This window comes from Tachypleus tridentatus, chromosome 5 (assembly GCF_004210375.1).
Source record: "Tachypleus tridentatus isolate NWPU-2018 chromosome 5, ASM421037v1, whole genome shotgun sequence".
NCBI classification, from domain to species: domain Eukaryota; kingdom Metazoa; phylum Arthropoda; class Merostomata; order Xiphosura; family Limulidae; genus Tachypleus; species Tachypleus tridentatus.
This window is the reverse complement of record NC_134829.1, coordinates 27,767,008-27,781,768: the sequence shown is the minus strand read 5'-3', so window position 1 is coordinate 27,781,768 and position 14,761 is coordinate 27,767,008. Positions and strand designations below refer to the sequence as shown.

The 14,761-nt window shown below is 33.4% G+C and overlaps 1 protein-coding gene across 8 annotated transcripts in view; it reads right to left on the bottom strand.

Annotated features, from left to right (window-relative positions):
- The window catches only part of LOC143250799 (putative RNA polymerase II nuclear localization protein SLC7A6OS), a 31,797-nt gene that overhangs the window by 12,481 nt on the left and 4,555 nt on the right, over positions 1–14,761 (bottom strand). For all 8 annotated transcript variants that reach the window (XR_013028364.1, XR_013028363.1, XM_076501812.1 and 5 more), the window contains exons 2-3: positions 7,188–7,526; positions 4,048–4,190 (exon numbers count right to left, since the gene is read on the bottom strand). Coding sequence is in view for 6 of the 8 variants with exons in the window: in XM_076501812.1 (XP_076357927.1) it covers positions 4,048–4,190; positions 7,188–7,526 (482 nt within the window). In the remaining 2 variants the exon portion in view is untranslated. The remainder of the gene's footprint in view (positions 1–4,047; positions 4,191–7,187; positions 7,527–14,761) is intronic.

The following is a 14,761-nucleotide window of genomic DNA, read 5'->3' as shown; positions in this document are numbered from 1 at the left end:
GACTAAACATTTGTAACTTTGTGTTATAATACATAGTCATCATTCTGGCATGAAAAAAAGCATAATTTATATTTATTTCCTAATTTTTTTTATGATGGTCATGAGGTTAGTTAAAAGACAGATCCCACATAATTAGAGTGGAGAAAATAAAACATACAGTCTTACTGAAAAAAACGATTGAAATGTATTTAGGAGGTTTTAGAAATTATGCAAATAATATTTGAGATTTTGAGGACAAGGAATAGTTTTTTAATCATAACATGAAATCACTTTGCACTCAGACTAATAACAAAAAAAGTGTTTTCATAAACAAATTTTTAGTAAAAATATTTCATTACAAAATCTGATTTTTTGTATACAAAATACTTGTAATCTTTTATATATGTAAAAATGGCTAGTATGGGTAAAGAAAACTCTACATGGAGGAACGAACAAGGTACCAAGCAACTTGGTATTGAAGCCCATGACAAAGGCATCCACTTGGGGAGAAAATGCCACAAATAGAAGAGATCTCTGAAAACAAGTGGATTCAATGCCTATATTATTGGATAGATCTGGTCAGGGTTCAAAAGGCAATCTATGACTAGATTGAAAGCACCCTGCATATGATACACAACAAGGTAAATGTGATGTGTGTGCACCCATTATAACAGATCCAACATCTGAAAGGAAAACAGAGGTGGAAAGAGGATGCAAGCATGTTTCTATTGTTTGTAAAATGCCCACTGAAGGAATCTCATATGGGTAAAAACTGAGAGGGAACAGTGCACTCATGAAACATCACATCTCCAAAAAAGCAACAATAAACTCACAATTAGTAAGTGGCTGAGCTTAGAGGGAACAGTGAACCATTGAATAAAGATGTAAAGGCAAAAGCAGTACATGACAAATGTTCATGTTGCAAAAAGATCCCCAAATGGACCAGATATTGAGTTGATTGAAGGAAGGAATGAGTTCTTCAGTCTGATCAACTAAAGAAATGAGTTAGTGAGTACAAGTGGCAAATTTCCACTGAGAAGGAGCCTGTTGTCCATTTTATAATTAATTCAGAGCCCCAAAGCATAGAGATGACATCTAAAAGCCCAGACTATTTGACAACATACATGAAAGTGCTGAGACAAGTCTGAAGAAGAGGCCTGAAATTGGTAAATCACCCCAAGATGGACAAACAAAAGGTAAGGACAGAGACCAATGTGTACTTAAGCAATAGCGACACCTATTTCTGTCATCACAACCCTGAAGAAAATGCCTATCTCAGGGTATGAAAAGACTCCATGGTGAACCTGGGTAGTGTAATGAAGTGGATAAAGTAAGAAAAATCAATTACTGGCTGCCAATCCCCAGTTTTCTTGGGGACAATAAAATATTAGGAATAATATCCCAAGAAGAATGATGAACCAGTTCAGTTGCCTGCTGCAGAATTATTTCATGAACCACTTCTGACAGTCACTGCCAGGTCACAAGTTCCTGAAAATTAGAAAAGGAAATGAGACAAGAAGAAACAGAATCTGTTAAAAGGAATCTAAATGACCAGTTTTAGCCAACATTTTTATAACACAAACTGAATCTCAAGTGATCAATTCAGCTTTACGCCCACCACTATATTGGTATAGGTATGATGATGATACAATTGCTTGATTCACGTCTCCAGCACACACATTTAGTTTTTTCAACCACATTAACTCTATACATCCCAACATTAAGTTCACCTGTAAACAGGAAAAAAAACTAACCAAATAGCATTTCTCTACCTCAAGATCAAGATAACCAATACGCAATTTAAAAAAAAAAAAAATCCACAGAAAAGTCACCCATGCTGGACTTTACATTCCCTGGGACTTAGCACATGAAACAAATGAAAAAACTTAACATATTAAGAAACCAAATAAACACAGCCACAAAATTATGCTCACCTGATGAAATCAACAAAATAAAACTACACTTCATCAACATCAACATATTTCCTCCAAAAACTGTTGAAAAAAATATATGCACACACATAGATCAACAATAAACAAACAATAATATATCCCAAGATACAACAAACTACAAAACCTTATACTGCTACATACCATATATTCCTGACATCAGCAAAAAAATAACCAACATTTGGAAAAAAAAACTTATAATACAACATTCCAGTAAAGACCAAATTTATTCAGAAACCAGGTACAAAACTAAAGTCCATACTGTGTAAAAACTACACTGACAAACACAACACCAACATTGTTTATAAAACACAATGCAATAACTGCCATGACTTCTATATTGAAGAAACAAGCAGAAAAATGAAACACAAAAACACCTTCACATGTTTTTGAATGCTGCAAATAAAATAAAACTAAAAATAACCATAGAAAACACCCAGATACTAAGTAGAGAAACAAACATAAACAAATGCAAAATTAAAGATGCCTTACTTATACAACAAACCAAAATTAAACCAATATAATGGAACACCTTTATACCTATACTAATTAATAACCTAACATTTAACTGCAATGCCCCTACAATCCCATACCCGTTTACACTCTTGTCCATAAGACATGCCTGGCAAGGGTCAGTTGCAAACTCTTTGTTAACCTGAAAATGACCAAAGAAGGTCAAAACATTGTTCTCTGCTTTATTAGTAGAAGCGTTAATGCCCATACCAGCCATCCTGAGATACATAGATACTACCTCAGTTGTTAAAACTTTAAAAAAATCTTCAAGTAGGTTTCTCGTCATGACAAATATTTGTGAATTGATAACACTGGTACATAAAATGATGTTGACATGCAGAATAAAATCACTTTTGTTGATTGTACAGTTTGTGTATTACATGTGTATAGCTTTTAGATCCTGCAAGACCCACATTTAAAGTTGTTGTTTTTTCAGTATCCCCATATACTGTATATCGTATTTATTCTCTTCTACCATGAACTATTGCTAAATCAGCATTAGAGAATAAAATGAAAAGTTGATGAATCTGAGATTAGATACATTACCCTTTGTGGTAAGAAGAGGAAATCACTGTACACTTTAAATAAATGTCCAAGAACACAGCCTCTTGAGTGGAATATTTTTTTTATTTGACCTTTACAACAATATTTTGACCTCTTGTACAATCATAATTACGTAAAATGCTGTTTGTTAACATAAAAGATGACAGTTTACCTGATGATGACAACTGTGTTGCTGGACTTTTATTTAAAATACATATGTATGAATGACACTTTGTAAAAGGCAGTGGCATGCACACTTTGACTCCTAATCCATGCACAGAGGGTTTAGAAAATAGCTAAACATTTACAGTAGACCTACATTTTAAAACAGCTATGGTGGAAAGGAACAGAGGCAAGTGCTGCAGTGGATCAATATAATATGTTGGTCCATTTTACATTGAAATAAGTTTGGCCTTATCATGAGAATTTTATCTCTGCACAATCTTGTACTTACAAGTAATCTTTTATAGCTTTAAATTAATTTCAAAACCTTTTCAGTAATTGTTCACTGAAATTTGTAAGCAAAGAAAGTGAGACTTTTTTTTTCATTTTAAATAAAGCCTCTGAAAATTTTCTTGTGTGGAAGAGTCAGTTTAACTGTCAATTTATACCTTAATATATCAATCTGGTGCAGTATGATAGTAAAACTAGAACTCATTTATCACTATTTTCATAGATGCAAGAAAAAAAAAATGTAATTTAAGTATTTTATAATTTGTTTAATAGTATCATAATTATAACTTAAGACTAATTATTTGTATATCTGATTTATATGTTTTGCCATTCTCGGTTTACAAAAATTCACATGATGTATATTCAGTAGTAAAATACAACTACTTCAGCCTCAAAAAATTAACTAGGCTTTCAATTATTTTCTTATGAAAGTAAATATGATAAATCATAATCTTTATTTAGAAGAAAAAGAATTGTAAAAAAAAAAAAACCTTTTAGCTGGTATTACTGAGTATAACTAGCTTACACACTCTCTGGGAATATTAAACCTATTGTGAAATATTATAAAAATCCTTTTAACTGGTATTACTGAGTAGAATGGCTTACATACTCTGTAACATTCTTGATAAATTCATCATCCACATCAGTACCATAATATAAATCATAAACAAACTGTTCTTCAAGGGACTGTGCTTTTGAAACTTGTCTTATCATAGGAACATTATTGCAAAGAATAGTTTCTTGCACCTTATCCTAAAAAGAAAATAAATAAAAATACTTTTAAACATAAATGGATTCATACATCATTTACTGAAAACTGAATTAATGACTTATAATTACTCAATTTAACATTTATGTGATTAAATATAAAAACTTCAGTCAATGGCATGTCTTTTTAAATCAAAGTCTTAAGTTTAGTAATTAACTATATTTACTAGGACCAATTTCGTGGGCCAACATTTTCCTTCTTCTGCTAGGAACTGTTACCTGACAAATCTGAAGTTATAAACTCTATAATATGGGTACATAAAAGTTTTCACTACTGGGTAAACTTGTAATAATTAATCATGTGATGGTGCATGAGAAAATTCACTAAGGAGGAATGATTTTTCACAAAAATAAGATCAAAATGAGGAAAAAAACTCATGAAAGTAATTCATAAAGGGTGTTTCTAGCTATTACACTGGTTACAACAAAAACACAAGGCATCATGATCCTGTAAAGTGAAAAACAAAACTATGAGAAAGGACTGAGGAATTGAACATCAGTATTCACAGTAAAGTACAGTAACAAACTAAATCAATGATAGCTACAGCAAAACTGTTATCGCATTAAGCCATACAAATCATTGAAGATTTTGCAGGCAATATAGTTGAATTCCAAGAAATAAAAATCTATTTTACATAAAAGCAAACGGTCTTGACAGGATACAGCAATCAATTCTAATTATCTGAAATAAAAGTAAACCGAAAGAAATGGAAGAGTGATAAAAGAAAACTCTCTCTCTTTCACTAACTGCAGTTGGAATAAAAAAAGATACTAAATAAAAATCAAAGCAAGAGCAGACAAAATAAACAAAAACATATTTGGGATGTCAGGAGCCTCCGAGATTGTAAAGAACTTACTAATCAAAGGAGAGAAAAAGCTTTTGTTAAAAGGGTTAGTTTCAGAAACAACAGAAAATGTCATAAACTAGAATCTAATTAAAGGCTCACAAGATAGCTGACTAATGGTAAACACATTTTATCAACACTCAAACCAGATTTTTCAAGATTTTGTCTTGTGAAAATGTACATACGAGATACCATATTGCAGCATATGCAAGTGGTTTTTAAACAAGTCAAGCATGCTAGAAAGTAAAAACGGATGAAGCAAGATAAACTCTGTCTCTTTATGCACATTAGAAAAACAAACAGTAAGTAGTATATATATATCTGTAAAGTAAAGGAAGCTTCTCTGAAACTCAATAATCCCCCTTAGACTTTAAAATCTGAGGATGTTACTACCAGATGAAACATGGTGTGGAAACCTAAGTACACTTAAAACTGCACCAGTTTAGGCATATTTGTAAAAGAAATATTTGGAGAAAACAGCTAGATCATGTCATGGCATTGGCTTTACAAACAGGTCTTATTTGTATAAACATGCACAAGGTCACAGATAACCCTACAAGTTGCTGTGGCTTCAATACTTTAATTTCAGTTGGCTTAAATTAGCAATGTTATATCTACAGTAAGCAACATTTTTTAATTATATTGTTGGGTATAGGCTGTGTTAATGATTTAAAGTTTAAATTACCCTAGTGCATGTGAAGGTCTGGTTAGATACACATGCAAGAAATTCTCTGCCAAATTTTTGCATGGAATCAATAACTATCAACAATTTCAAAAGCAACCTGATTTTAATCTTCGCCAAAGAAGAATATCACAGAAAATAAACCAATAAACATATTCGGAGTAATGTCTTGGGATGCAACTATTTCAGTTATGGTGATATCAAAAGAAAGAAAAAACAAAATAAAACTGATAAGACCTGATAACATCCCCAGAGATGCCAACTGTTTCAAATGACTGAGCATAATGATTGTAGACAGATCCCTTTCACAGCTATAATCCTTTTAGATTTGCCAGAAACAAGACAATCTGGTGAACAAGACCTCTTTTTTCCATCTTGTGAACGATTGCATTGGTGTTTCTATGCCACTTAGAAAACGAGAAATACCCATCTACGCGAGTGCTGATTGGCTGACAAGCACTGATGATGTAACTATGGATTCCCCCATGTACCCAGTATGGAGAAGCACTGCACTCAAACTACTGGTAGATGTCAGAGATACAAATATTTTTTATTATTTCAAGCACAAGCATGATTATTGCAAGTAGCCATTTGGACTACGACTTTTATTTATTATCAAAATTTATTTGCACCTCACTAGAAATGTTCTTTTCACCCCTTCCAAGCCCTGGGGGAACAATATCACTTTATTGTATAGGCCTATATAATATATATTAAATTGGGAGTTGCAACAAGTCATAATAATTGTCTGTATGAGCTTATAATTGTAATGTATACACCAAAATCGTAATGATTACGCTCAAATGGTAATAGTTGGCATCTCTGCATCCCAGGTCCTCTGTTCTTCCGTTATGTCTAAACAGAGAGGAACAACATTGTATTATGTTAAACATATATATTTCATATCCATTCAAGAATTTTTTACAAACAATCCTATAAGACATCAATCCATGTATTTTGTTATATAGTATTTGGTTTTTACTTTATTACTATGATCATTAGTAAGCCAATTTTTCATGTCCTGAACTAAAAGCAATAGGTAAAATTCAACTGAGATTCAATCTCCAAAGTAACAGACACAAAGTGTTCAACTCATTCCGAGAAAGAAAATTCTAACTCTACCTTTGTTTCATATAAATTCAATGTCAAAAAACTGCAGGCAGTAAAACTAGGATATATTTGAGATACAGAAAACTTAGGCATGACTGCAATTTATGGAATGTTACTTTTTAAATAAATGGTCAGCATAAGGAATAGCTTTAGTATAAATGTAGTAAAATCTGTAACAATGAAGTGGTTTAAGATACAAGATAGGTACTTCAAAAAGGTTTTTGTTTTTTTATGCAGTTGGGAATAGGGTGGTAGTAAAAAACTGAAAAGAATGAATGTAGGTTTTAGAAGATAACATGTATAATAAAACAGTAGAATTCTCTGAAATAAAAAGAAATAACACACCTGAAATTTCTTGCATGGTTTTTCCTCTTCTGAATGCTCATTAACCACTTCATAGAGTGTATATAACCCAACACACTGGTTTTCATCTGTGGCATTTCCATCTTCAGAAGAAATATAAAACCTAAGTTTGGCAGCTTTTTGTTCTGAAACCTCTCCTCTGTCTGGTTGATCAGATAGTTTAAGAGCTTTCCTTTTTCGTAAAATTCTTAAATTGGTCTTTTCTTTATTATCTTTTTCATCTTCTGATGCTTCACAGACTTGTTCTTTAAAACTATCGTTGCTTTTTCCCTGTTCTTTGTCCTTTGCAATAACTTCTTGAATATGCTTTACTGAATCCGACTGTTGAAAACATTCAGCAAGTACTTTTTCAGAAAAATATAAAGAATTTTTTTTTCAATTATACACCTACATAGACATATTAATATGTGACCATCTCCAATTATAGCATTCATTTTTCAGTTCTATAGCCATAAGAACAGGTATTTTCTTTTCCTTGCTTATTACTGTTTTTAATTTATTCATTTATTTTTATTTTTAATGAAAGAAAGATGGATCAGTGTCAATTTCTAATGAATGAAGGTTACCTACTGACAATATTTACTAAACTTTTCTCACTCTTAATATTTTCCTAAACTGAAAATGTATTTCCAATAAATACTTATCTCCTCTCACACAACATCTTTTCTCTATTGCTACTAGTCTTCCACCTCCCACTTGTGCATATTCACATGCAAATGATTATGCAACAGCTCTACACCAATAGTAGCACAACACAACCCCTACTATAATGAGCACCCTCTCCATACTTGTGCTTGTTTATCACTTTCAGATTGGTCATAGAATCTATGCCACAAACTACTGGAAGTGTGGAGGCTGGATAGGAAACATAAGATGGGGTAAGTTGCTATCAGTTTAGAAAACATGTTAACTTATGATACAAAATCTTACCTCCACACACAACATAACTACAGAATTTCACATTTAAACTTTAGGAAGTACCCAAAGAGAGACTATGAAGTGTGGAACCAAATAAGAAAGCATCACACCAGATCTGGAGACCATACAACATCTGAACCAGATATACCTTTTTGTTCTGTTATGACTGTGTGGTGAAAATAAAAGGTAGAAAAATATGAATCCTACAATACCCATTAATGGGACCCCTTAATTACAAGTCTCTAGGATATGACAGACCATAATAGTAATTTGATCTTATCCAACACCTGGCAGCATCTGGAATTGTATGTCAAGTCTCCAATAGTGAGGGCACCAAGCCAGCAACACATGATGCTAATTGTGATCAGGCCATCTCCAACCAATATCAGACCCACTGGGAATGTACACCATATATATATTAATATGGAGTTGTACTGCAATCAAAACCTCGCAGCACATTGTATTGTACATCAGATCCCTGATACAAAGAGCCTCAACAGCACAAAGCATTAAAAATGGGCAGCAATCCCTGCATTTTACTCATGATTGTCCATGAGTGTACAGTCTGAGAGGAACAAATTTATAAAGCAAAACACCACTAGTAGTATTATGGAACAATCCATCTCATCATTGTGCACAACCCAATTGGTTTGGCATAGATGACAATCAAATGTCAACACATAACCAACACCTGGTGGCATCTGGAATTGCACATCAGGTATGCAGTAGGAAGAACTACAACATAATTGAAATTGAGCCTAGTCACAGAATTGACAGTGTGGATTTAAAAAAACCCACAAAAACCTGGTCAGGCACCATTCATAACAGAGTGAGCTCCTCAATACACTAACAAAGAATTCCCTGTAAATAAAAAAAGAACTAAACATAGCACTCCCTAGTCATAATGACACTGCAGTGAGTAAGATGACAACTCTGAGGCAGAAATGGTTCCATGATATAAATAATGTGAAACAAAGGTATGAGGTGTAGTGTCCATATACTAGCTCCAGTGACGATTTCTAAGGGAAAATGTAACTGGGCAGGCAGGGACATGATGAGGTGATGGGTCTGATGGGAAGATACCCTAGAAAGGCAACACTTAAGGCAAAAGGGAAGAATACATCTGTCTAATGAGTGTGTGTGTGTGCATGTTTTTTCTTATAGCAAAGCCACATCAGGCTATCTGCTGAGTCCACTGAGGAGAATCAAACCCCTGATTTTAGCATTGTAAATCCGACGACTTATCACTATCCCAGCAAGAGACCTGTCTAATGAGCCGGCAAATCCAACTTGTAAGGGTGAGGAGGAAAGAGATGTCCTGGGACACACAAATATTTTATGGAATTAATCAATGGTTAGGGGAGTCACAGAAGACAGCAGTGTGAGTGACATACCATCAAAAGGCCAGGACTTGACACAGGAGGTGGTCAAGATTAGAACAGTTATAAATGTAGGAAATAGAGGATAAGGAAATGCAGAATTACTTCTCCTAGCTGCACAAGTCTTAAGCAAAGACAAACAGACAAGGAAGAGGGAAACACAGGAACTGTGAAACAGCATATGACGATTGGCAATCACAAATATTTCGAATCTTTACTGACCAATAGCCAATAACATGAGAAACAGGAATATTAAGGAAATGAGATACAGGAAACATGAAGACAAAGGTTCAAATGGAAGACAAGAGAAACAGTGAGATTCCAATCTAGTAGGATGGGAGAGGGAAAATGAATCAAATAACAAAGACAACATGAAAGACAGAGACAAATTCAAGAAATCTGAAGTGCAAGATAATACAGTTCAATAGCCATCAGTGATGATGAGAAAAAAATAAAAAAAAGAATGAGACACATCAAACCAAAAACAGGAAAAATTTAGATTGAAATATATAGCAAAAGCATCTGCATCTGGAATACCCAAAGAGTACACAACTACTTAAACAACTTAGGAGCATCAAAGGGGTCCTGAATGAGGTTCCTTTGATTGATTAACACTCACTAAAGGTGACACATGAACAGTAGATATAACCTGACAGGAAATCAGGGTAGTCAGTCATACATGTAATGGTGGAAATGAAGGTCTCTGGCATGAAGTAGTCAAGCAAATAACCTGATTAAATGGTAGAAGTCATAAACAGCCAAGACTAAGCCAAATAGTAGAGTCGAAAACTGATAAACATACCACTGACAGCAAAACATCAACCTTTGTCATTTACAACCCAAGAGTTAAGTAAGATTCCAACAATTCATGGGTAATAAATCTAAAGTTGATTGGCAATCTACCATAATTTCAAATGGCACTAAACTCAAGCTAAGAATGTTCAATAAGTTATATGGCCTATTTCCAAAGTAAGTCCCAAACTGCTTCCTGTAAATGCTGGTGAGAAAACAAGATCCCTTAGTGGGGGAAAGTAATTTAAGTAAAGAGCCCAACCCTCTGAAAGGAACTGTTTGGACCAATGAATTCATTGTACATGGTGTGTCACATGAAGTAAAAATAAAAAACCCTAGCTCCCACTGTGGGGCTGAGTCACTGATGCTGGAATCTTCTAAAATGCCTTTGAGTAACAACTCAACTGCAGTTGGATGAAGAACAAGAAGCTGGGAGCAGCAAATGGTTGGATGAAGGGAGGGCAAGACATGGAAACAGTAGCTAGAGGTTGGGATAAACTGGAAGCTACTGAGGATAATGAATTATTCAAATTAGCACACTTAATTTGGTCCTCCAATGAGTCAGGAAAACCCTAAACATATCTTCACATAAAACAGGTGCCATACACAATTCCTTCAGGGAATTAGCAAGTAAACATACCTGATAACAAATGATGTCCAATCAAGAAGGTCCCAACAGCATATCAGCAATATCTGATGAACCAGAAGTGAAGATTAGTGGTATGCCATTGTAGTAAACAGAAGACTGCAAACCCTTCCGAACACAGGTGAATTGCATGAGCCAGCACTAATGCTTGTAGAATTGTGGACGACAAATAATCGATGCATTAGGGTTAAAACCCTAGAATTTAATGAGAGATTCCAAATGTTGGGGATCAAGATAAGAAAAGGAAAATATATGAAATGCATAACCTGCAGATGCACAAGGTGGATGAAGCATACTAATTGCTGACTGTGTTGATACTCAAGAGGCTGGGCAGGAGCTTCAACAACAGGTGAGGGAAGGAAGATAAAATATTGGCACATAGATTCTTCATTAAGGAGGGCAGACTGAAAAACACAGAAAATAGCAGACAAGGATAAGGCAGCAAAAACATGATTAATTAATTCAACAAAGGCTGTAGGAGGTATGGGTAAATTCTATGATATCCCTCATGAATGAGAAGCATATTCAGGGGTTGGGGGAATAGGCTGTCCAAATTCTCATCCTTCCTGTCAGATACCCTAGGAGCAAGCATGACAGGATATTCCTCATGTAGCATTGAAGGTTACACAAATGTGGATATTTCTCATCGAATAATTGCTGTCATTGCAATGGTCAATAATTGAGTAATCTATCTAGTAGTGGTGGTCAAGAAACTCAAAGCAGCAGTAACAGCTTTGGTAGCTGTAACTAGCTAAACCTGCAAGTGCACAGTGACAATTACAACCTTGAAGGGAAAAAAAATACGCACACACATATATATGAAAAAGAAAGGTTGAAAAAAGCAATTCTTCACAATTCAAAAACATGAAAAATTAAAGAGAAATGAAATCTGTATAATAAAGTAAAGCATCAACAAATTTGTAAGCAAAAACAAACAAGTTTGCAAGGTACTACTGCCAATTTAGAAGTGATTAACAACTGCAAATGTGGATATGATATTGGTTACAACAGTGGTTGTGTTACACTCCAATTAGTGGAGAGTGGCTGCATAATCATTAATATGTGTATATGCAAAAGCAGGAGGTGAAAGGCGAGTGACAGTATTAGTAATTTCTACTGACAAAGTGCAGAACTAATTGAGTAAAGCTGTTTTGTGGGCAGAGGCAAGATATCCTATCTCATTTTACATTTTAAATAAGTTACAACAATATCAATAAAAGTGTTAATACCCATACCAGCCATTCTGAGATACATTTTTATTTCAAGTGGGTTTCTCATCATTAAGAATATCTTCACTTTATTGTTTCTTGGTAGTTGACAAGTTCCACCCAGTTACACATTATGATGTTATGTTCTCATTTTTAATTTCACAGTTATTACTACTATATACATTTCAAAGATTATCCATCTGTCTCTAACATGTATTGAGAGTAATTAAAACTGTATGAAAGATTGGTATAGATATATAAACACCAGTTTTTACAAGAGCTTATGTACATAAACAATTAGAACACAATCAATTTCTACAAGATCAATTTATATTTTTAGTTAGCTTTTCAGTCTGCCATTGTTTTCACATTATTCTTGCTAATATTTGTGTTTTTGCTAAATTAATGTTACATTTCAATCATACTTAAATCTTATGCATGTAATATCAGAAAAAGGATGAATGTTTTGCATACATTCTTATTATATTATTTTTAGAAAATGTGTTCATAAAGTAATCATTTAGGACAAATTTTCTAAAGCAAATAAATAAGTATATACTGTCATGCATTGGCCATTTAGCTATAAAGTAGCAAAGGTTGATATAATACTTGCTATACGTACAACTAAATGTGTCCAGTAATAAACAAGCTTTGTATCTTTTATGCTCAATATGATGAACTTGTGACCAACAATGGGTTTTGTTACACTAGTAGTCTAACAAGATTCACACAAACTACACAAAGGAATATTTAATAACTTTTCAGGATTCATACCAAAATTAATCTGTTTACTTCATGGAATATTTCTTACCAATATAAATTGTGACTTTTTCAGAACACTATTACTTAGCAGTTTCTTCCCACATTTTTTACATCTGAAATGTTTACAGTCCATTTAACATGACTTTTAGGAATTCAAGGACCTTTACAAACTCTGGTCTAATATCTTTCTGTTGCTACCAGCAAAATTTATTATGCATTTCCAAGCTGTTAGCATTTAACACAACTACAAAATGTTTAAAATGGTAATGGCTACAAGTTAGAAGATTGGATAACTTTCATTTTTATCCCACTTATAACAGTTTTAATCTACATTAAGAAACTACTAATTTCAATCTTTTTTGATCCTCTCAAAGTTCAAGGGGAGCAATCCAACACAAGTGATGTTTTAAAGCACCAGGTATGATGAATATCATTGAACATAAAAGGAAAGGCATCATTGTACTTAGTAGACTATTTGAGAAATGACACTTGGTTACCTATGCTCTTCAGAAGTGGTTTCCATTTGTTAGTTTAATTTGATATGGTTGGCCCACAAATAAACTCTTGTTTCTTTCTGAACATCTCTTGTAAACAGATAAAGCAAAAAAACAAGGAAGTTGCATCTTAATAGGCCCCTCATGAGCCAGTGGGGGACACTTTTGTTGCAAAACAAACTACTCAATCCAGTTTTTCTTAATTTGAACTCAAATTTTTGATGTGTTGATTTGCAGAAAACAAGGCATTTCCCACATTCTTTTAGCATTAGAGTTTAATGCTTAATCACATGAAGCATAAAAATCTCCAAGTGGCATGCAGAGGTATTGAGCAACCCTTTAGTACCACCTTGAAAGAGATTGTGCTGCAAGTATAATATTATGCATTTAGCTGCTTTCAAAGTATTGCTGTCTTTTCATCCTACTGCTGACCTTCATGATGCTTTGACTTACCCTACCGATTTTACGTGAAATTGTTCATATCTCGGTTGAAAGCTAAACAAAAAAGGAAGATAGTTGAAACATAAAAGGTTGGTAATTTCTTAATTAATTATGGTGGAAATGTGGCTTTATTAATATATACTGAATTTACTCCCAACAGGTAGACCTTACTACTAGCTAGTATGGAGACTTAAGGATGCTGTATTTCACTCAAGTATTTATCAATTCAAAAATGAAAACCTGTCTTGAAAAGATACAAAAACCTCCCTTTTTAATGTTAGGCTTAAAAGTAACACCTCATGGTCTAATTGTAATAACTTTATAACTATAACTGTGCAAAAATCATTCTGTTTATTTGTAAAATGGATAACTAGTATGACAAGAAAGATACCTGATATAAGTTACATGCAAATGGTATTGGATACAATTTTTACACAAAACACAGTAAATATTTTGTTTAACACAAAACTGCACTAAATTACTCATTCTTCAGTTGGTCTTTTACACTTGAACAGAGCATAAAAGCTGAAACACAAAATAGGCAGTAAGTATTTAATTATGATATTCTGTTTTCTGTTTGTATAAAGCAGCCATTAGTTTTGTAACATGTGATGAACAAAATGATTCTTTACATTTTAAAGTGTAAATGTTTTGAAAAATCTTCATTTAAAATTACATGGCTTGATAAATTCTACAAGTTGTTTTCTTAGTGTAAAGCTACAAATTAGACTATCAGCAGTCTGTCTTTTGTACACAACCAAATACCAAATTTTAGAGTTGTAAATCTGTAAACTTATTGCTGACCTATTGCAGAACAATTTTATAATAACAGTGTGACTGTTACTCCTGTGAAATGTTACTTGGTTTGAAAAAAAAAATTCTTTCCCCACAAACACAGTTGTAAAAAGTTTGTTTT